The 23,014-nt window shown below is 40.6% G+C and overlaps 1 protein-coding gene across 8 annotated transcripts; it reads right to left on the reverse strand.

Moving 5' to 3' along the window:
• Positions 1-305: 305 nt before the first annotated feature.
• Positions 306-22,493, reverse strand: LOC128695164 (longitudinals lacking protein, isoforms H/M/V). Of its 8 annotated transcripts, none has more exons than XM_053785643.2 (6): positions 22,363-22,493; positions 20,756-20,852; positions 9,672-10,421; positions 8,676-9,560; positions 5,185-5,281; positions 306-1,212 (listed from the first exon to the last, which is right to left on the reverse strand). In XM_053785643.2, exons 2-6 carry the CDS (start codon positions 20,834-20,836, stop codon positions 1,178-1,180), a joined length of 1,848 nt encoding a protein of 615 aa, XP_053641618.2. In that variant the 5' UTR covers positions 20,837-20,852; positions 22,363-22,493; the 3' UTR covers positions 306-1,177. The 8 variants fall into 8 exon arrangements, with proteins under 8 accessions (XP_053641618.2, XP_053641619.2, XP_053641614.2 ...); XM_053785639.2 differs by lacking the exon at positions 306-1,212 and adding an exon at positions 21,797-21,899 and having other exon boundaries at positions 4,513-5,281; positions 22,363-22,477; XM_053785644.2 differs by lacking the exon at positions 5,185-5,281.
• Positions 22,494-23,014: the final 521 nt, after the last annotated feature.

A 23,014-nucleotide genomic window follows, 5' to 3' on the forward strand; every position in this document is an offset into this window, starting at 1 on the left:
AATGGTTATTTAAGAGCTATTACTGGATTAATTTTTGAAGACTGCATTGTTATCAGCTCACCGAATTTCTTAAAGTCCAAGAGAGATCAGCTGGAAAAGAAACTGAGCTTGCACTGAAAGCAGTTATATGTTCTTGTTACTTCACTGCACCAGCTCAAGCAGACAGTTTATAAATAATTCCCCTTCACAGAATGAGCTGTGTATTGTAGATAAAATAATTGACTTGACAGCAGCACCAACACAGACTGTTAACTGAATACTTCTATAGACAGAAAAAAAAAATTTACTGGAGACTTATAAGCATCTTTACTTGAGCACATTTTATTACAATTAAAAGTAAATTACCATTTATAATTTGTTAGTCATAAAACAAAATACACAGGAGGCTGCAGTTATATTAATTTGATAAACAATATTGTACCTTAAATCACTATTTGCACAATTTTTTTTTTTTTTTTTTTTTTTTACAAATACAATACAGAATGATTTCACCCTTACTCTGCAATGTGTCCTGTGTAAGCCATATTGTAATGGTACAGTGATGACCTATGACATATTATTCATATGGTAGTCCTAAACTCAACTCTGCAAGAGTAGCAGCGTTTTAAATATACTGTAGTGAAAAAATGTGACAAAGGCCTGGGTCATTCTCTGAGAAATAGGATGCCTTCAAGTTTGATCCACAGAAAGGAAAAAATCTAATTCCTTGGATCAAGAGTTGCCAGCAACAACTCTCCTCAAGGTAGGTTCCTTGATGCAGGACTCTTGATCCAAGGAATTGGACCTGCCTATCTTCCTTGGATAGTACCCGAGTGCCTCCCATTCCCTCAGGCATTATATGACCCCTGTGGGTTTAACACTTCCCTGTGAATGTAATTAATAATCACCAGCATCAAGAAATCTTTCCCTTGAGGGGTTATTTTTCTTAACCAAGCAAAAGAAAGAAAAATTACCCTGCCCAATCATGTTGATTTTATACTAGTTAGCTCAATGTATTCAGTCAACCAGGATCATCTTGTTGATTTAGTGGCTACACAGTGGCAAAGTTTAACAGGTGTGTAAATAGTATGCATTTATTGGGAAGTGCTAAACCTGTAGAGGCAATATAGCACCTGAATAATGGAAGGTACAGTAATTAGGTCTGATGGAAATGGGAGGATGGTTCCAATTCCTTGCATCAAGAGCCCTTCAGTAGCATTAAGGCACCTTCTCCTGAAAGAAATATATACAGTAATGAATGCAATATTACTCTCATGAGGGAAGCAATAAACCTGCAGCTTGCAGCATGGAGGATTCTGAGTGCTCTCTCATACACAGGACAGTCTAATACGTATATGGTTAATTTTTGGAGCCATGTATCAGACCTTGCAGTGAGGTGCTGGGTATCTCTGCACATGGTGCCAGTACAAGAGTTGTGTGGCACTGATTTGTAAATGTGTGGGTGCTGCTACCATTTCATAATATATTTTTTGTCAAGAAATGCAATAGAGAAGTTTACAAAAAAAAATTCAATCTAGTGTTCTGTATTATTAGTATCATAATCAAGGGGAAGCACTAAACCTGTACAGGTCATATAGCACCTGGGGGAGAGCCAATCAGGTCTAAGCCAAGAAAGAGAAAGATAGGATAGGCAGACACCCTTTGATCAAGAACTATGTATGCATCCAGGTATTGGCCTTGAGGGGTTAATTTGGTGCAGTTTGAAATATCAATAAATGTGTGTGTGTGTGTGTGTGGCGTGTGTGTGTGTGGCGTGTGTGTGTGTGGCGTGTGTGTGTGGCGTGTGTGTGTGGCGTGTGTGTGTGGCGTGTGTGTGGCGTGTGGCGTGTGTGTGGTGTGTGTGTGTGTGTGGCGTGTGTGTGTGTGGCGTGTGTGTGTGTGTGGCGTGTGTGTGTGTGTGTGTGGCGTGTGTGTGTGTGGCGTGTGTGTGTGTGGCGTGTGCGTGTGTGTGTCTCGTGCGTGTGTGTGTGGCGTGTGTGTGTGGCGTGTGTGTGTGGCGTGTGTGTGTGGCGTGTGTGTGTGGCGTGTGGCGTGTGTGGCGTGTGGCGTGTGTGTGTGTGGCGTGTGCGTGTGTGTGGCGTGTGCGTGTGTGTGGCGTGTGTGTGTGGCGTGTGCGTGTGTGTGGCGTGTGTGTGTGGCGTGTGTGTGTGGCGTGTGTGTGTGGCGTGTGTGTGTGTGGTGTGTGGCGTGTGTGTGTGGCGTGTGTGGCGTGTGTGTGTGGCGTGTGTGTGTGTGTGGCGTGTGGCGTGTGTGGCGTGTGGCGTGTGTGTGTGTGTGGCGTGTGTGTGTGTGTGGCGTGTGTGTGTGTGTGGCGTGTGTGTGTGTGGCGTGTGTGTGTGTGGCGTGTGTGTGTGGCGTGTGTGTGTGTGTGGCGTGTGTGTGTGTGGCGTGTGTGTGTGGCGTGTGTGTGTGTGTGTGTGTGTGGGGTGTGTGTGTGGCGTGTGTGTGTGTGTGCGTGGCGTGTGTGTGTGTGTGTGTGTGTGTGTGTGTGTGTGTGTGTGTGTGTGTGTGTGTGGCATGTGTGCGTGTGTGTGTGTGGTATGTGTGCGTGTGTGTGTGTGTGGTATGTGTGTGTGTGAGTGTGTGGTATGTGTGTGTGTGTGTGTGGTGTGTGTGTGTGTGTGTGTGTGTGTGTGTGTGTGTGTGTGTGTGTGTGTGTGGTATGTGTGGTGTGTGTGTGGCGTGTGTGTGTGTGGCGTGTGTGTGTGTGGCGTGTGTGTGTGTGTGGCGTGTGTGTGTGTGTGGCGTGTGTGTGTGTGTGGCGTGTGTGTGTGTGTGTGGCGTGTGTGTGTGTGTGTGTGTGTGTGTGTGTGTGTGTGTGTGTGTGGCGTGTGTGTGTGTGGCGTGTGTGTGTGGCGTGTGTGTGTGTGGCGTGTGTGTGGGGCGTGTGTGTGTGTGGCGTGTGTGGCGTGTGTGTGTGTGTGGCATGTGTGTGTGTGGCATGTGTGTGTGGCGTGTGTGTGTGTGGCGTGTGTGTGTGTGTGTGTGGCGTGTGTGGCGTGTGGGTGTGTGGCGTGTGTGTGTGTGGCGTGTGTGTGTGTGGCGTGTGTGTGTGTGGCGTGTGTGTGTGGCGTGTGTGTGTGGCGTGTGTGTGGCGTGTGTGTGTGGCGTGTGTGTGTGGCATGTGTGTGTGGCATGTGTGTGTGGCATGTGTGTTTGTCCTGCATGTGCCATGTGTACACAAACACACAGTGCCAAACTACATACTGCTCATTCTTTAAAAGTCTAAACTTACTTAATATGTACATAAAATTCATTTATACTACATACACAAGGCAATCAATTCTAATATCAATCATACCCTGAAACAGAACTCATAGGCATAATACGAGACAAAAATCTCCGATATTCCCACGTCCAGCTCAAACTTTTTAAAAACTCAAATGTCCATAAAAGGACCCCAAGATCTGGAACTCCCTACCAGAAAAATCCACATTCTCTGCCAGCTGCTTCAAAGCTTTTAAACACCTTACCTTAATGTGATCCTATAAACAATTAGACCTGTTACTGTCATTCCTTCTACGCAGTGTATCTAGCTTTATCCAATATAATAAAAACTAAATATTCTTATTATCATAATTTAGTTTTAAGGCGGCCAAAATTCCTTTCATAATAAAGGTCCTTCTATGCCAGTTACCCTAATTTTAAAATATACTGTACACCACTGTATGTGTGTGTGTATATACTCACCTATTTGTACTCGCCTACTTGTGGTTGTAGGGGTCGAGTCATAGATCCTTGCCCCGCCTCTTCACTGATTGCTACTGGGTCCTCTCTCCCTGCTCCATGAGCATTATTAAACCTATTCTTAAAACCATGTATGGTTCCCACCTCCACTACGTCACTCTAGGCTATTCCACTGCCTGACAACTCTATGACTGAAGAAATACTTCCTAACATCCCTTTGACTCATCTGAGTCCAACTTCCAATTTTGACCTCTTGTTTCTGTGTCCCATCTCTGGAACATCCTGTCTCTTTCCACCTTGTCTATTCCAGGCAGTATTTTACACGTCGTTATCATGTCTCCCCGACCCTCCTGTCCTCTAGTGTCGTCAGGCCAATTTCTTCGTAGGACAGTCCCCTTAGCTCTGGGACTAGTCTTGTTGCAAACCTTTGCACTTTCTCTAATTTCTTGACGTGCTTGAACAGGTGTGGATTCCAAACTGGTGCTGCATACTCCAGTATGGGCCTGACGTAAATGGTGTACAGAGTCTTGAACGATTCCTTGCTCAGGTACTGGAACGCTATCCTTAGATTTGCCAGACGCCCATACGCTACAGCAGTTTTCTGAATGATGTTGCCTCAAGATCTTTTTACTTGAGCGATGTTTGCAGTCTTTAGCCACCTAGACTATACTGAGTCTGCGGTCTTCTTTGCCCTTCCCGATCTTCATGACTTTGCACTTGGCAGGGTTAAATTCGAGAAGCCAGTTGCTGGACCAGGTGTCCAGCCTGTCCAGGTCTCTTTGAAGTCCTGCCTGATTCTCATCTGATTTAATTCTCCTCATTAACTTTACATCATCTGCAATCAGGGTGTGTGTCTGTGTCTGTGTCTCTGTGTCTGTGTCTCTCAGTCTCAGTCTTAACCTATATTTGGTCTTTAAAACTACTTTTTAAATTTTCGTGTAGTAACTCTATTTCTATGCATTGTAAGCTCATGCCTTCTCAGGTTACAGTAATAAGATGCTCGATGTGAACAAAATCGACAAGAAAAAGGTTTCTCCCCAGTGTGAATCAGCATATGACCCTTCAAACGGGCTTTGTCCTTACAACGGTAGGGGCAGTGCTTACAAGCATATGGTTTTTCATGAATGACAATATGATCAACAAGGTTTAAAGCCTTCTTTGACTGATAAGCACATTTATTACAAAAGTATGTATCAACTTTTGTATCAGTAAGGACTGGAACACAAGAATATAGTAGCTTTTCTCTCTGAGTGCAGGCATGTCCATTAGCAGTTTTAAGGTATTTTGAAATAAAAGAACAAATTTGGCATACATACACACCATTTTCTAAATGAGTTTGAATATGCTTACTTAATGTTTCTTTTGAACTGGATTTATAAAGACAGAGATTGCAAGCAGATGACTCTTTTTTACAGCAACCACTAAAGTTAGGATCCACACCACAAAACATCTCATTTGAAACACAAAAGACATTATTTTGGTTATCTTCCTTTGTACCTGGCAAGGTGTACTTGATGGGCTCCTGGAATGACTGATGAGAATCAAATCTAACATTCTCACAAAGTTCTGGAGTCTTATCTGCTTTTTCCACAATCTAGAAGGATAAACAGTAAAATATCATTGTATTAAAATAACAGTACCCTACATGAGAATTTAAATATTGGACATGCATAAAAAATTGGTAGACGACGACGACTACTACTATACTACTACTACTATACTACTACTACTATAATACTACTACTATACTACTACTACTACTACTATACTACTACTATACTACTACTATACTACTACTATACTACTACTACTATTATACTACTACTACTATACTACTACTACTATACTACTACTACTACTATACTACTACTACTACTATACTACTACTACTATACTATACTACTACTACTACTACTGATGATGCAGCATTAGAATGTGGGGCAAAAGTTTGTAGGTATAGGAGGGTGGGTGCAGGAGGAAAGAGTGACTGGTGGAATGATGAACTAAAGGGTGTGATAAAAGAGAAAAAGTTATCTTATGAGAGGTTTTTACAAAGCAGAAGCATTATAAGAAGAGTAGAGTATATGGAGAGTAAAAGAAAGGTGAAGAGAGTGGTGAGAGAGTGCAAAAGGAGAGCAAATGATAGAGTGGGAGAGGTACTGTCAAGAAATTTTAATGAAAATAAGAAAAATTTTTGGAGTGAGTTAAACAAGTTAAGAAAGCCTCGAGAACAAATGGATTTGTCAGTTAACAACAGAGTAGGGGAGTTAGTAGATGGGGAGATGGAGGTTTTGGGTAGATGGCAAGAATATTTTGAGAAACTTTTAAATGTCGACGAAGAAAGGGAAGCGGAAATTTCATGCACTGGCCAGGGAGGTATAACATCTTCTAGGAGTGAAGAAGAACAGGATGTGAGTGTGGGGGAGGTGCGTGAGGCATTACGTAGAATGAAAGGGGGTAAAGCAGCTGGAACTGACGGGATCATGATAGAAATGTTAAAAGCAGGGGGGGATATAGTGGTGGAGTGGTTGGTACTTTTGTTTAATAAATGTATGAAAGAGGGGAATGTACCTAGGGATTGGCAGAGAGTATGTATAGTCCCTTTATATAAAGGGAAAGGGGACAAAAGAGATTGTAAAAATTATAGAGGAATAAGTTTACTGAGTATACCAGGAAAAGTGTACGGTAGGGTTATAATTGAAAGAATTAGAGTTAAGACAATGTAGGATTGCGGATGAGCAAGGAGGTTTCAGAGTGGGTAGGGGATGTGTAGATCAAGTGTTTACATTGAAGCATATATGTGAACAGTATTTAGATATAGGTAGGGAAGTTTTTATTGCATTTATGGATTTAGAAAAGGCATATGATAGAGTGGATAGGGGAGCAATGTGGCAGATATTGCAAGTATATGGAATAGGTGGTAAGTTACTAAATGCTGTAAAGAGTTTTTATGAGGATAGTGAGGCTCAAGTTAGGGTGTGTAGAAGAGAGGGAGACTACTTCCTGGTAAAAGTAGGTCTTAAACAGGGATGTGTAATGTCACCATGGTTGTTTAATATATTTATAGATGGGGTTGTTCAGGAGAGGGGTGGGATTAAATTATGGGGAATCAAATTCAAAATGGGAATTGACACAGTTGCTTTTTGCTGATGATACTGTGCTTATGGGAGATTCTAAAGAAAAATTGCAAAGGCTAGCAGATGAGTTTGAGTGTGTGTGTAAAGGTAGAAAGTTGAAAGTGAACACAGAAAAGAGTAAGGTGATGAGGGTATCTAATGATTTAGATAAAGAAAAATTGGATATCAAATTGGGGAGGAGGAGTATGGAAGAAGTGAATGTTTTCAGATACTTGGGAGTTGACGTGTCGGCGGATGGATTTATGAAGGATGAGGTTAATCACAGAATTGATGAGGGAAAAAAGGCGAGTGGTGCGTTGAGGTATATGTGGAGACAAAAAAACGTTATCTATGGAGACAAAGAAGGGAATGTATGAAAGAATAGTAGTACCAACACTCTTATATGGGTGTGAAGCTTGGGTTGTGAATGCAGCAGCGAGGAGGCGGTTGGAGGCAGTGGAGATGTCCTGTCTAAGGGCAATGTGTGGTGCAAATATTATGCAGAAAATTCGGAGTGTGGAAATTAGGAGAAGGTGTGGAATTAATATAAGTATTAGTCAGAGGGCTGAAGAGGGGTTGTTGAGGTGGTTTGGTCATTTAGAGAGAATGGATCAAAGTAGAATGACATGGAGAGCATTTAAATCTGTAGGGGAAGGAAGGCGGGGTAGGGGTTGTCCTCGAAAAGGTTGGAAGGAAGGGGTAAGGGAGGTTTTGTAGGCGAGGGGCTTGGACTTCCAGCACGCGTGCATGAGCGTGTTCGATAGGAGTGAATGGAGATGAATGGTATTTGGGACTTGACGATCTGTTGGAGTGTGAGCAGGGTAATATTTAGTGAAGGGATTCAGGGAAACCGGTTATTTTTATATAGCCGGACTTGAGTCCTGGAAATGGGAAGTACAATGCCTGCACTCTAAAGGAGGGGTTTCGGGACATTAGCAGTTTGGAAAGATATGGTGTGTCTCTTTATATGTATATGCTTCTAAACTGTTGTGTTCCGAGCACCTCTGCAAAAACAGTGATTATGTGTGAGTGAGGTGAAAGTGTTGAATGATGATGAAAGTATTTTCTTTTTTGGGATTTTTTCTTTCTTTTTGGGTCACCCTGCCTCGGTGGTAGATGGCCGACTTGTTAAAAAAAAAAAAAATAATAATGATGAGGGAAATTGCTAAACCATAAGGGTCATTTAGCACAGCGCAGTAGAGAGGCATACACCAGTGTCAAAAGAGATACAGAACTAAGGGAGGACAAGACAGTATAAGATGATGGTAGCTATAAAGTAAAGCAGTTCAACTACTGTGAAAGTGAAAGGTAAGAGAGGGAGGGAGCAGGATGAGAGAAAAGAACAGACACAGATGTGAGAGAAGGGAGAGAGAGAAGAGGAGAGAGAAAGAAGGGGGGAGAGAAAGAGGGGGAGGAAGAGAGAGAGAGGAAGAAAGAATAAGAAAGTGTAAGAGAGAAGAGAATGTAGGGAAAAAGGGATAAACAGACACAGACAATGTTGGGAAAAAGAAAGTACACTGTAATAAAACTTTACAGAGGTCAGGAACTAGGTTATTCAGTACTCCATCCAATTAAAAAATTTATACATGCATGCATGTTAACCACTTTCTCGTAGGCTAATATTCAACTTAAATACTGTATATTTATAACATGTTAGAGGACCCCACAAGGAATTAGAAAATACATATTTCTTGACACAATAACAGGAAAAATATGCAGGCATAATTACAAACTATTAAAAGGGTAGGTCACTAAAAACTGTAAACTAACAAAAATATTGGACATGGGACAGCATCATAGCACTGCTACTGTAACTACAAATAGTTATTCACAAGCAAATAATAACAACACTGATGGGCATATACAACATACCTTTTTGTAAAAGGTACTGGACCTAGGAAATGCTTTTCTCCGAATATCTTCTTTTTGTTGCCGTTGATCACACATTTTTTGTAGACCAACACGTCTTTCACCTTGCGAGTCACAAACCCCTGTATGTTGAGAGGTTGAGTTTGAAAGAACTGTTTTTATTTTAGGACGATATTGCCGCTTTACCTTCTTTGGTCGTCCTCTTTTTCTAACTGGTAAAGTTTCTGAAGTGTGAGTAGCACCTGAAGATGTGGTCAGATCCTTTGTATCTGAATTGCAATTTCTATTTGGATTCAGTATTTTAGCATTTAACTCTAAGCTTTCTGAAGACACACCACTGCAGCATCCTCGTAAATCACTTATGCTCTTATTTCCATTGTTACTTGTAATTCCAGAACAAGACTGAAGCTTGTTTTCAAGTTCTTGATTGCTACAAGTTGTCTCATCCAGTTCCATATTCGTTGCTCTAGAGGGAAAACCATAAAATTCCTCAGGGTACCCTGAACTGTTTGAGTCCTCTTCAGTAATTTCACCATTAAACAATACCATACTGTTTCTGGCAACATTTGCATCATTATTTTCATGTTCATTAATACTGGATGTGCCTGATGCATTCAGATTATGAATGGCACTGACCATCTCTGTTTGACATACACGTCTTGGTGAAGTGTCTTGAGGGGCCCTACTTTCTTCAGTAGCATTCACTGGTATACTGTTTGAGACCCTAGAGGTACGTATTCCTAATATGTTAGCTTCACTGGAACTACCAGTGTTTGTACTGTGTAAACACTCATCAATGTTGTCATCATTCCCAACTCCCTTCACGCTGCATATTTCTGGAAAGAATTCGGTGATGTCGTTTTTCAAATCTATCTCTTCCATAATACTCTGAAAGTATAGTAATAATAAGATTAACATAGCTTAATTACTTTATACTGCATATTAATAATTCCAATGCATTAATGTTTTTAATTAGATTTTGCAAAAAATTAGACTAACCTTATATGAAGGATTCATAGGAGAATTAGTGGAAGAAGTTTGCCTCTCATTTGTGCTATTTCGGGTTAACAAACTCCTATTATCTCTCCACAGCACCAAGGCCTCATGACAGTTGTTACTCTCAGGAATAGAATTTAAAGGCAATTCTCCCAGTTTTTGAGAAACTGAATTAGACCCTACTAAGTTTATTTCAGAGTCTGGAACAATGCTGAGAGCAGATGAATATGCTAAGTTGTCTCCAGTATTTTCATTAATTGCAGGCGAACTTGATAAAGCTTGCCTAGATAATTCTGTTTGTCTTATCTGATTGCTTGCTGTGTGCTGGCTGTCACAATCTGCTGATCGGCTACTGCACTCTTTTTCTTGCTGTAAACTTACAAAGTTTGTATTTTTCATAGTCAATTTCCGATTACACTGTATGTCAGAAGGTTTGGGCATTATCACCCCTCTATCTATGTCTACCTGTGTATGATCATCTATGTTCTCTGAGAGGCCTTTCACTTTAAGAACTGAAGCAGTGTGTAAAACACCAGGGAGAAGTTTTTGCAAGATGTTTGCTTCTCCACTATACATATATGACAGCAGAACTTCTAAATAAGCTGATTTAATATCTGCCAAAACAATCACTGGATTCTTGCAATCAAGGTAATCAAAAATCTTTTCAAAATAACTACTACACATTCCCAAGACAATTCTATGAACTGGGAAGAAACGACCTTCACACATTATTGTAGCATCACAGTACTGTTTCTGAAAACAAAAGGCAGAAATTAAAATGTGCTATCAACTCCAGTTTATACAGCAGTTGAAATGTGACACCTTTACATACAAATTGGTATCAGCCACCTGACTGATGCCTTGTATCAACGACATGACTGCTAATATAATCTCGAAAGCTAAAGCAATAATTTAGTAAAGATGTTATTTTCCTTTCATTTTCACACTTTCTTTAATAATCAAAGTTTTCTTATTTAGTATAATAACTATACCTAATTATTTCATTTTCATACAATTTAAGTGTTCCACTGAGAAGCTACAATATCTACCCTGAACTATTTTGTCAATTTTAAGGTCATATAATTGAATTAAGAATTAAAAAAGAATTAAGAGTAAGACGGAGAATAGGATAGCAGATGAACAAGGAGGCTTTAGGAAAGGTAGGGGGTGTGTGGACCAGGTGTTTACAGTGAAACATATAAGTGAACAGTATTTAGATAAGGCTAAAGAGGTCTTTGTGGCATTTATGGATTTGGAAAAGGCGTATGACAGGGTGGATAGGGGGGGGCAATGTGCCAGATGTTGCAGGTGTATGGTGTAGGAGGTAGGTTACTGAAAGCAGTGAAGAGTTTTTATGAGGATAGTGAGGCTCAAGTTAGAGAATGTAGGAAAGAGGGAAATTATTTCCCAGTAAAAGTAGGCCTTAGACAAGGATGTGTGATGTCACTGTGGTTGTTTAATATACAGTGGACCCCCGCATAACGATGGCATCACATAGCGATTTTTCCGCATAACGATTACTTTTATCGCAAAATTTTTGCCGCGCATACCGATTAAAAACCCGCTTACCGATTTTCGTCCGAGACGCGTCCAATGTGCCCTCACATGTGCCGGCCGTCCCATTGTTTACCAGCCAGCCTCCGCGGTAACATCCAAGCATACACTCGGAATATTTCGTATTATTACAGTGTTTTCGGTGCTGTTTCTGGAAAATAAGTGACCATGGGCCCCAAGAAAGCTTCTAGTGCCAACCCTGTGGTAAAAAGGGTGAGAATTAGTATGGAAATTAAGAAAGATTTTGAAGGGTTTGGGGCTAACCCTGAGAAGCCTATGCCAGTTGTGGAATCCATTGTGCCTACTTCAAAGATTAAGGAAATGTGTGCACAGTGGGTTGAACTGCAAACCTTTATAGATGAAAATCACCCTGACACAGCTGTTGCAAGCCGTGCTGGTGACTATTTCAATGACAATGTTGTGGCCCATTTTAGACAAATCGTAAAGGAACGGGAGGTACAGAGCTCTATGGACAGATTTGTTGTGCGACAGAGGTCCAGTGACTCTCAAGCTGGTCCTAGTGGCATTAAAAGAAGAAGGGAAGTAACCCCGGAAAAGGACTTGCTACCTCAAGTCGTAATGGAAGGGGATTCCCCTTCTAAACAGTAAGAAGATAATGCTCTCCCCTCCTCCCATCCCATCAATCATCACCAGATCTTCAATAAAAGTAAGTGTCATTTAATTGTGCATGCCTTTTTCAGTTTGTGTGTATTAAAATTAACATTTCATGTGGTAAAAAAAATTTTTTTTCATACTTTTGGGCGTCTTGCACGGATTAATTTTATTTCCATTATTTCTTATGGGGAAAATTCATTCGCATAACGATTATTTCGCATAACGATGAGCCCTCTTGCACGGATTAAAATCGTTAACCGGGGGTCCACTGTATTTATAGATGGGGTTGTAAGAGAAGTAAATGCGAGGGTCTTGACAAGAGGCGTGGAGTTAAAAGGTAAAGAATCATACAAAGTGGGAGTTGTCACAGTTGCTCTTTGCTGATGACACTGTGCTCTTGGGAGATTCTGAAGAGAAGTTGCAGAGATTGGTGGATGAATTTGGTAGGGTGTGCAAAAGAAGAAAATTAAAAGTGAATACAGGAAAGAGTAAGGTTATGAGGATAACAAAAAGATTAGGTGATGAAAGATTGGATATCAGATTGGAGGGAAAGAGTATGGAGGAGGTGAATGTATTCAGATATTTGGGAGTGGACGTGTCAGCGGATGGGTCTATGAAAGATGAGGTGAATCATAGAATCGATGAGGGGAAAAGGGTGAGTGGTGCACTTAGGAGTCTGTGGAGACAAAGAACTTTGTCCTTGGAGGCAAAAAGGGGAATGTATGAGAGTATAGTTTTACCAACGCTCTTATATGGGTGTGAAGCATGGGTGATGAATGTTGCAGCGAGGAGAAGGCTGGAGGCAGTGGAGATGTCATGTCTGAGGGCAATGTGTGATGTGAATGTAATGCAGAGAATTCGTAGTTTGGAAGTTAGGAGGAGGTGCGGGATTACCAAAACTGTTGTCCAGAGGGCTGAGGAAGGGTTGTTGAGGTGGTTCGGACATGTAGAGAGAATGGAGCGAAACAGAGTGACTTCAAGAGTGTATCAGTCTGTAGTGGAAGGAAGGCGGGGTAGGGGTCGGCCTAGGAAAGGTTGGAGGGAGGGGGTAAAGGTTTTGTGTGCGAGGGGCTTGGACTTCCAGCAGGCATGCGTGAGCGTGTTTGATAGGAGTGAATGGAGACAAATGGTTATTAATACTTGATGTGTTGTTGGAGTGTGAGCAAAGTAACATTTATGAAGGGGTTTAGGGAAACCGGCAGGCCGGACTTGAGTCCTGGAGATGGGAAGTACAGTGCCTGCACTCTGAAGGAGGGGTGTTAATGTTGCAGTTTAAAAACTGCAGTGTAAAGCATCCTTCTGGCAAGACAGTGATGGAGTGAATGATGGTGAAAGTTTTTCTTTTTTGGGCCACGCTGCCTTGGTGGGAATCGGCCAGTGTGATAATAAAAAAAAAAATAATCTTTAGTCTGTGCAAATTGCTTGTACAGTGGGCCCCCAGTTATCAGCCGGTTTGGTTATCGGCGGGTTTTTCGGCGCCCGGTTATCGGCCGTTCACTTGGTTATTGGCCGTTTTGAATGTGTCCATCCGCCGGCTGGGGCAGCTTGCGCTTCAGTTTGGCTTTGTCTCTAAGTGGCTGAGGAGGCTTCTGCTCATACATCCAAACCTTTTGCTTGTTTACCATTGTTTTTAGTGGTTTTTCTTGCAGTGCTACTGTGGAATAAGTAAAGATGGCTCCAAAGAAAGTTCCCAGTAAAGTTCCTGTGGTAAAGAAAGTGAGAAACACCATGGAATTTAAGCGTGAAGTGATAGAAAAGTTTGAGAGTGGTATGAAGGTGATGGAACTTGCCAGGATGTACAGCAAGAATAAATCAACTATTACATCCAACCTGGCAAAGAAAGAATAAATCAAAGATGCTAATGTTGCGAAAGGAGTAACTTTTCTAACTAAACAAAGGCCACCAATAATGGAAGAGATGGAAAAGTTATTATTATTGTGGATTAAGAAAAAAGAATTAGTGGGAGACTGTTATGGAGTCAATCATTTGTGAGAAGGCAAAGCAGTTGCATGAGGATCTTGCAAAGAAAATGCCTGGAACAAGTGCTGCAGTTTGTGAATTTAGGGCCAGCAATGGATGGTTTGATAGATTAAGAAGCACAGTGGCATACACAGTGTTGTAAGGCATGGTGAGCCTGCAAGTTCTGACAAATGTGCAGCTGAAAAGTATGTTCATGAATTCCAGGACTATGTAAAGGCTGAAGGATTTGAACCCCAACAAGTGTTCAGTTGTGACGAAACAGGCCTGTTTTCGAAGAAAATGCCAAACAGGACCTGCATTACCCAGGAGGAAAAGGCACTGCCAGGACACAAGCCTATGAAAGACAGGCTTACTCTTTTGATGTGTGGTAATGCTAGTGGGGATTTCAAAGTGATTGTGTGTGATGTGGAAGCTAATCATAAGGCATGGGTCACAAGGCAAATTTTCAAAGAGTGGGTTAATGTGTTTGGCCCAAGTGTGAAAAAATACCTCCTAGAAAAGAAATTGCCACTAAGTGCCTCCTGTTACTGGACAATGCTCCTGCACATCCTCCAGACTTGCAAGACCAAGTGTTTAGGGACTTCAGTTTCATCACAGTGAAGTTCTTGCCTCCTACCACTCCTCTCCTCCAGCCCATGGACCAGCAGGTCATTTCTAACCTCAAAAAACTCTACACAAAAGCAGTGTTTCAAAAGTGCTTTGAAGTGATCCTGGACACTCAGCTGACCCTAAGAGAGTTCTGGAGGAATCACTTCACTATCCTCCATTACATAAGCCTTATAGGTAAGGCTTGGGAGGGAGTGACTTCCAGGACTTTGAACTCTGCTTGGAGAAAACTGTGGCCAGATTGTATATCTAAAGTCTTTATGGAGGGGGATTCCCCTTCCAAACACTAACTCCTCCCTCTTTCCTCCTCCCTATGTTCCAGAAGCCAGCATTAGCCTTCAATAAAGGTATGTAATACTTACATAATTGTTAAAAAAATTATTCTGGGGAAGTGGAACAGAATTCTTCCTCCGTAAGCCATGAGTGTCGTAAGAGGCGACTAAAATGCCAGAAGCAAGGGGCTAGTAACCCCTTCTCCTGTACATATTACTAAACGCAAAAGGAGAAACTTTCGTTTTTCCTTTTGGGCCACCCCGCCTCGGTGGGATACGGCTGGTGTGTTGAAAGAAAGAAAGAAAGAATTTTTGTTTGGATTCAGGTAGTAGGTTGGGAGACAGCAGCCGCCCAGGGAGGTACTACCGTCCTGCCAAGTGAGTGTAAAACGGAAGAGTGTATTTGTTTTACATGATGGTAGGATTGCTGATGTCTTTTGTCTGTCTCATAAACATGCAAGTTTACAGGTACGTCTTGCTACTTCTACTTACACTTAGGTCACACTACACATACATGCAAGCCATGCGTGTTGTAAGAGGCAACTAAAATGCCAGGAGCAAGGGGCTAGTAACCCCTTCTCCTGTATATACAGTGGACCCCCGGTTTACGATATTATTTCATTCCAGAAGTATGTTTAGGTGCCAGTACTGACCGAATTTGTTCCCATAAGGAATACTGCGAATTAGATTAGTCCATTTCAGACCCCGAAACATACACATACAAACGCACTTACATAAATACACTTACATAATTGGTCGCATTGGGAGCTGATCGTAAACCGGGGGTCCACTGTATTACTAAATGTAAAAAGAGAAACTTTCGTTTTTCTTTTTTGGGCCACCCTGCCTTGGTGGGATACGGCCGGTTTGTTGAAAGAAAGAATAATTTTTGTTTGGAACGGATTAATTGTATTTCCATTAATTCTTATGGGAAATATTAATTCGGTTATCGGCCATTTCAGTTATCGGCTGACCTTCTGGAACGGATTACGGCCGATAACCGGGTATCCACTGTATAACTATGGCCTTTCCATGCTTGTCACAGCCTATGATAATTAACCCTTGATAAATAAATAAAATGAATTCTGAAATAAACTTGTTTTATTTTAAAATAAGGAAGCCTATTCATAATTATTCCTGATTAGGAAACTTATTTCTAATCATGAAAACTATTGACTAAAATCCTCTACAGAAAACAAAATTCAAGCTTAAAAATATTTCATTTGTAAAATATAAAAAAAAAATACTGTATGATAGAATTCTAGAACTTAGATTCAAGTTCTACTAGAGTAATACATGTACTATATTCAAGGGGCTAGTAACCCCTTCTCCTGTATAAATTACTAAATTTGAAAAGAGAAACTTTTGTTTTTCTTTTTGGGCCACCCTGCCTCGGTGGGATACGGCCGGTTTGTTGAAAGAAAGAAAGAAAGATGTACTATATTATTTTAAGACACTCTTCCTGCCCCATCCATACAAGTCCCTTCCATTAATAAGTAACTTCATTCAGGTATACAGAAATACAGTTACATATACATGTATTATCACAGAATGTGTAGAGAACCTAAGATAACCCAAGAAAGTCAGACAAAGTGACTTATTTCCATTGGGGTCCTTTTAATACTTTATTATTATACTATGAAGGAGATAATATCTTATTATTATACTATACAGGAGATATACTAGGAATAAGGTAAAATAAGTTATTTGTTTACATGCATGTTAGCTAAAAAAAATAAAATCATTCTCCTCCCTCTCTGTCCTTACAATTCATTTTGGCTCTCCTCTTGAACTGGTTCATGATATGACTGGCTTTGACATGTGCAGGCAGTCTGTTCCATTCCCTTATTGCTGTACAATAAAAGGTGTTTGAAACCTGACCACTGACTTTGGGTACTACAAAGTTGTGCTCTTTCCCCCTAGTACTATGATTGCTTTGGCTCCCAGTCTTGACAAAATTGGCAGCAAGATATTCTGGACACGTTGGTGAACAATTTTATAAACTTGATTTAACTTCAGTTGTTTTACTCTGTCTTCAACATTCAGCATATCCAACTGTTGTAATTCATCCTGGCCTACATGCTCGGACTCAGGTCCAGGATGAATCATCCACATTTAATATTTCCTCAAAATATTCTTAACTCTTCAATATTTCTACCTCTCCATCTAAAATTTCACCGTTTTCACTCGTAAATGTTATAAATCATCATAGACTACTTCTTGTAATTTAGTCTATTTTTGTGTTTCTTTTTGCTCCCCAATTTCTATCTCACAACATATCCTTTTTCAAATAAAATATGAACTTTTAAATTTACATCTGCTGATAGCATTATTTGAGCTCAACATTCAGTTAAAATACTGCTAGACCTTGATGATAACTTCATAAGAATTTTCAAAGTAACCACCTCAACGCATGAATGGGTCAAGGCAACAATGCCAACTCTTTAGGAAGTGTCTGGAAACCAAGTGGTGAAACAAACTGACAAATTCTAACTGAGGATCTTAAACAAGAATACAAGAAGATATACAGTGGACCCCCGGTATTCGATGGCATCAGTATTCGATAAATCTGGTATTCGATGCATTATATCGCAAAAATTTTGCCTCGGTATCCGATTGAAAACCCGGTATTCGATGCGATTCGTACGAGACGTGTCCACGTATGGCCTGAACTGCCCCGTGTGTGCCAGTGTTTACAAGCCAGCCAGTGTGCACGCATCTAAGGATACATTCAGTACATTCCACATTACCACTGTTTTTGGAGCTTGTTTCTGCAAAATAAGTCACCATGGGCCCCAAGAAAGCTTCTAGTGCCAAACCTTCGAGAAAAAAGGTGCTAATGACTATTGAAATGAAGAAAGAGATAATTGCAAAGTACGAAAGTGGAATGCGTGTGTCGGAGCTGGTCAGGTTGTATAGTAAACCCCAATCAACCATCTCTACTATAGTGACCAGGAAAACGGCAATCAAGGAAGCTATTCTTGCAAAAGGTGCAACTGTGATTACGAAACAGTGACCGCAAGTGTTAGAAAATGTTGAGAGACTGTTATTGGTGTGGATAAATGAAAAACAGATAGCAGGAGATAGCATCTCTCAAGCGATCATTTGTGAAAAGGCTAGGTAGTTTCATGACGATTTGGTAAAGAAATTGCCTGCAACTAGTGCTGATGTGAGTGAATTTAAGGCCAGCAAAGGTTGGTTTGAAAGATTTAAGAATTGTTTACCTGGAGTTTACCTGGAGAGAGTTCCGGGGGTCAACGCCCCCGCGGCCCGGTCTGTGGCCAGGCCTCCTGGTGGATCAGAGCCTGATCAACCAGGCTGTTACTGCTGGCTGCACGCAAACCAACGTACGAGCCACAGCCCGGCTGGTCAGGAACCGACTTTAGGTGCTTGTCCAGTGCCAGCTTGAAGACTGCCAGGGGTCTGTTGGTAATCCCCCTTATGTATGCTGGGAGGCAGTTGAACAGTCTCTGGCCCCTGACACTTATTGTATGGTCTCTTAACGTGCTAGTGACACCCCTGCTTTTCATTGGGGGGATGTTGCATCGTCTGCCAAGTCTTTTGCTTTCGTAGTGAGTGATTTTCATGTGCAAGTTCGGTACTAGTCCCTCTAGGATTTTCCAGGTGTATATAATCATGTATCTCTCCCGCCTGCGTTCCAGCGAATACAGGTTTAGGAACCTCAAGCGCTCCCAGTAATTGAGGTGTTTTATCTCCGTTATGCACGCCGTGAAGGTTCTCTGTACATTTTCTAGGTCAGCAATTTCACCTGCCTTGAAAGGTGCTGTTAGTGTGCAGCAATATTCCAGCCTAGATAGAACAAGTGACCTGAAGAGTGTCATCATGGGCTTGGCCTCCCTAGTTTTGAAGGTTCTCATTATCCATCCTGTCATTTTTCTAGCAGATGAGATTGATACAATGTTATGGTCCTTGAAGGTGAGATCCTCCGACATGATCACTCCCAGGTCTTTGACGTTGGTGTTTCGCTCTATTTTGTGGCCAGAATTTGTTTTGTACTCTGATGAAGATTTAATTTCCTCGTGTTTACCATATCTGAGTAATTGAAATTTCTCATCGTTGAACTTCATATTGTTTTCTGCAGCCCACTGAAAGATTTGGTTGATGTCCGCCTGGAGCCTTGCAGTGTCTGCAATGGAGGACACTGTCATGCAGATTCGGGTGTCATCTGCAAAGGAAGACACGGTGCTGTGGCTGACATCCTTGTCTATGTCGGATATGAGGATGAGGAACAAGATGGGAGCGAGTACTGTGCCTTGTGAAACAGAGCTTTTCACTGTAGCTGCCTCAGACTTTATTCTGTTGACGACTACTCTCTGTGTTCTGTTAGTGGCATACATAATGTGATTAGGCATGGTGAGGCTGCCAGTTCGGACCAAAAAGCAGTTGAAAAATATGTGAGGGAATTCAAGGATTACACAGACAGTGAAGAATTTAAACCTGAACAAGTGTTTAATTGCAACGAAACAGGCCTGTTTTGGAAAAAAATGCCAAGCAGGACCTACATTACTCACGAGGAAAAGGCACTCCCAGGACATAAGCCTATGAAAGACAGGCTTACTCTTCTCATGTGTGCTAATGCTAGTGGTGATTGCAAAGTGAAGCCTTTATTGGTGTATCACTCTGAAACTCCCAGTGTGTTCAGGAAAAACAATGTCCTCAAGGCTAATTTGCGTGTGCTGTGTAGGGCAAACAGTAAGGCATGGGTCACTAGGGACTTTTTCTATGACTGGTTACACCATGCATTTGCCCCCACTGTGAAAAATTACCTAATTGAAAAGAAATTAGACCTTAAGTGCCTCCTGGTATTAGACAATGCCCCAGGTCATCCTACAGACTTGGCAGAGCGACTTTCTGGGGACATGAGCTTCATTAAGGTCAAGTTTTTGCCTCCTAATACCACTCCTCTCCTGCAGCCCATGGACCAGCAGGTCATTTCCAACTTCAAGAAACTGTACACAAAAGCTATGTTTCAAAAGTGCTTTGTAGTGACCACAGAAACTCAACTGACTAAAAGTTTTGGAAGGATCACTTTAATATCCTCAATTGTATAAACCTGATGGGTACGGCTTGGGAGGGAGTGACTAAGAGGACCTTGAACTCTGCTTGGAAAAAACTGTGGCCAGAATGTGTAGACAAAAGGGATTTTGAAGGATTTGAGGCTAACCCTGAGAAGCCTATGACAGTTGAGGAATCCATTGTGGCATTGGGGAAGTCCTAGGGGTTGGAGGTTAGTGGGGAGGATGTGGAAGAGTTGGTGGAGGAGGACAATGAAGAACTAACCACTGATGAGCTGCTAGATCATCTTCAACAGCAAGAGGCCAGACCTGAGGAAACTGCTTCGGAGGAGGGGATAGAGAAATTGAAGAAGTTGCCTACCTCAAAGATTAAGGAAATGTGTGCAATGTGGCTTAAAGTGCAAACCTTTTTTGATGACAATCACCCTAACACAGCTATTGCAAGCCATGCTGGTGACTATTACACTAACAATGTTGTGAAACACTTTAGGAATGTCATAAAGGAATGGGAGGTACAGGCCACTATGGACAGATATGTTGTGCGACCGAAGTCCAGTGACTCTCAAGCTGGTCCTAGTGGCATTAAAAGAAGGGAAGTAACCCCGGAAAAGGACTTGCTACCTCAAGTCCTAATGGAAGGGGATTCCCCTTCTAAACACTAACACCTCTCCCCTCCTCCCATCCCATCAATCATCACCAGATCTTCATTAAAGGTAAGTGTCAATTATTCTATTGTTATTGTTGTTATTGTAATTATTCTATTGCATTAAACTTAATATTTCATGTGGTAAATTTTTTTTTTTTATATTTTTGGGTGTCTTGCACGGATTAATTTGATTTCCATTATTTCTTATGAGGAAAATTGATTCGCTTTTCGATATTTTCGGTATTCGATGAGCTCTCAGGAATGGATTAATATCGAATACCGGGGGTCCACTGTAGTAACTTTAATGATAATGGAAATATTAAGGTTAGGCTTAGATATAAACCAAGATAAGAAATGGTTATTGTTAAAATACAGTACCATACGTCTGAAGCTGGGCAACATGCGCAAAACTGTAGGATGATGGTCATTCCATCGAAAGTAGATAGCCTGGTCTGCCATGATTATTTCACACTACCTGAAGAAAGAACTTTTTTTAACAAATACCTAAACAATTCATGGAGAAAACAAGAATTTTGGCATAACTTAATCTAAAGCATTACTGCATTCATGTTCCACCAGCATAAAAAGCATGAATTTTCATGAATAGTACAATTAGAAAATTAAAAAAAAATTGCTATATCTCCATAATTGTTCACTATTTTAACTTCTGCAAAATCTTGTCTCAAAATTTTTGACTTGTTTCATGTTCTTTCCTATTACAATTCAGGCTTTGGCCAAACTACCATATGCATACCACAGCTAAATGCATTTGACCAAGTAACAGTGAAGAGGAAAAATATTAAAATGTTGTGAGAGAGGGCAATGGTGAGGGCAGTGGATTACAATATGGATAACACAATACCACCTCACTCCACTAGACATGACATATTTGGCACAAATTGTATGACACCAAACAATATCTGTATGAGGTCCTATATAAAACAATCTCCTTTCACGTATTATTTGCATAGAATAATTAATCCAAGAAAAGTATCAATATGTTTTTCATAGAGTACACCCTAATGAATAAGTTCCCTCTTAAACAATTTCATATGACATATAACAACTTGACTTATTATTATTATTATTATTATAATCAAAAAGAACAACTTGACTTAACTGTAGTATTAGAGATAAACTTAAATTTCCAGTCTACATTTCCTTGATGTGGTGGAATTATCGTGTCAAGTGCAGATGTGGTCCTGAGATTTCCAAGTTAATTTCAAGTAATTTTAAGGTAGTAGTAATCAAATAGAAATTCTAACCAACCTGTAAGATTACTGGTATATTCTCGAGTCTTATTCCTTGGATCAAGAGAACCTCAAACAACACTGAGGGGGGAATCACCTAACTAAAAACAACTTCTCTTCTTCAGGATTCATGCAGTTTTCTTAGAGCTTACTCAAAATAAAAACTCACTAATTGGTTTTGTGAGAAACCTCAGTTGACTTCCTGTTGGGGCTCATAAAGCCACTAACTAAACTTAGGCCTCGTTGAGCCTATCTCCCGGTGTTGACCAAACCTGGGCGGGAATTATAAAAAAAAAAAATAGGTTTCATCTGGAAATAATAACAATTTTGTCATGTTACATGTTTGTACATTATTATAATCAAAGAAAGCGCTAAACAGACAAGGGTTATATGTTTGTACAGTGTAACAATTGGGTGAACATGCCAAAAACCCCTTTATATGCAGAGTATTTCGGCCAAACTTGAGACTAACTTAAGATTAATAAGGCATAACAGTGCTATAATTGTACAAAGAGATCCAATTTGAATGAGATGGACCTCCTAAATAAACCCCAGCACAGCCAGACGCCCACCAGAGTCAATAAATTTATTTATGTCAAGATATATAAATTTTAGTTATAAATCATAGATGGTAACATGCGTGTAAATTACTTAAGAAAACTCAAACAAGTCACTTATTTCCACTAAAAACCCAGTTGCCCAGCAGCAGCCAGTGTTTGATGAAGTCTAACATACCAGTGAAGACAACAGGATCAATTCTAGAGGCAGGTGGAACCAGAAGTCATCACAGCAGTGTAGTGAACATTGATGGCGTCACTGATGTTGCTATCAATGTTGGGGTGTGAAGGGGCTCTTACACCTCTCACTCCTACTTACTCTTATCAATTAGTAAGTTTATTCAGGTATAAGTAAGTTTATTCAGGTATAAGTAAGTTTATTCAGGTATAAGTAAGTTTATTCAGGTATAAGTAAGTTTATTCAGGTATAAGTAAGTTTATTCAGGTATAAGTAAGTTTATTCAGGTATAAGTAAGTTTATTCAGGTATAAGTAAGTTTATTCAGGTATACACAAATACAGTTACATAGATTATCATAGCAGCATATGTGTAGATTTAGATTTTGCCACCGAAGGGTTAACAGGTGAACATATGGATTTATATCTACGGTTCACTTATCTGTTTGAAGCAAGTTTAGGAAATTTGCTTAGTATATCTGGTATCTTATTTTCATTAAAAAAATATCTTGACATGTCACATGGGTTATTATACTGTCTCTGTATTCCTCAATAAGTGGACAATTAAGCACATAGTGTTCAAGACAGTGACCATATGCCTGATCACATAATTTGCATTTAGTTCAAATTTCAAATTCAAATTCAAAGTTTATT

This window comes from Cherax quadricarinatus, chromosome 35 (assembly GCF_038502225.1).
Source record: "Cherax quadricarinatus isolate ZL_2023a chromosome 35, ASM3850222v1, whole genome shotgun sequence".
NCBI classification, from domain to species: domain Eukaryota; kingdom Metazoa; phylum Arthropoda; class Malacostraca; order Decapoda; family Parastacidae; genus Cherax; species Cherax quadricarinatus.

What these genes read in the sequence shown, in the direction of transcription:
- LOC128695164 (XM_053785638.2), bottom strand. Translation starts at nt 20,836, where the DNA reads ATGGCAGACCAGGCTATCTACTTTCGATGGAATGACCATCATCCTACA. An exon ending in TGCCCAGCTTCAGACGTATG is followed by an intron (nt 10,422 to 20,755) that starts GTACTGTATTTT and finishes TTTTGTTTTCAG; the next exon opens with AAACAGTACTGTGATGCTAC. An exon ending in CCAGTACCTTTTACAAAAAG is followed by an intron (nt 5,282 to 8,675) that starts GTATGTTGTATA and finishes TTATCCTTCTAG; the next exon opens with ATTGTGGAAAAAGCAGATAA.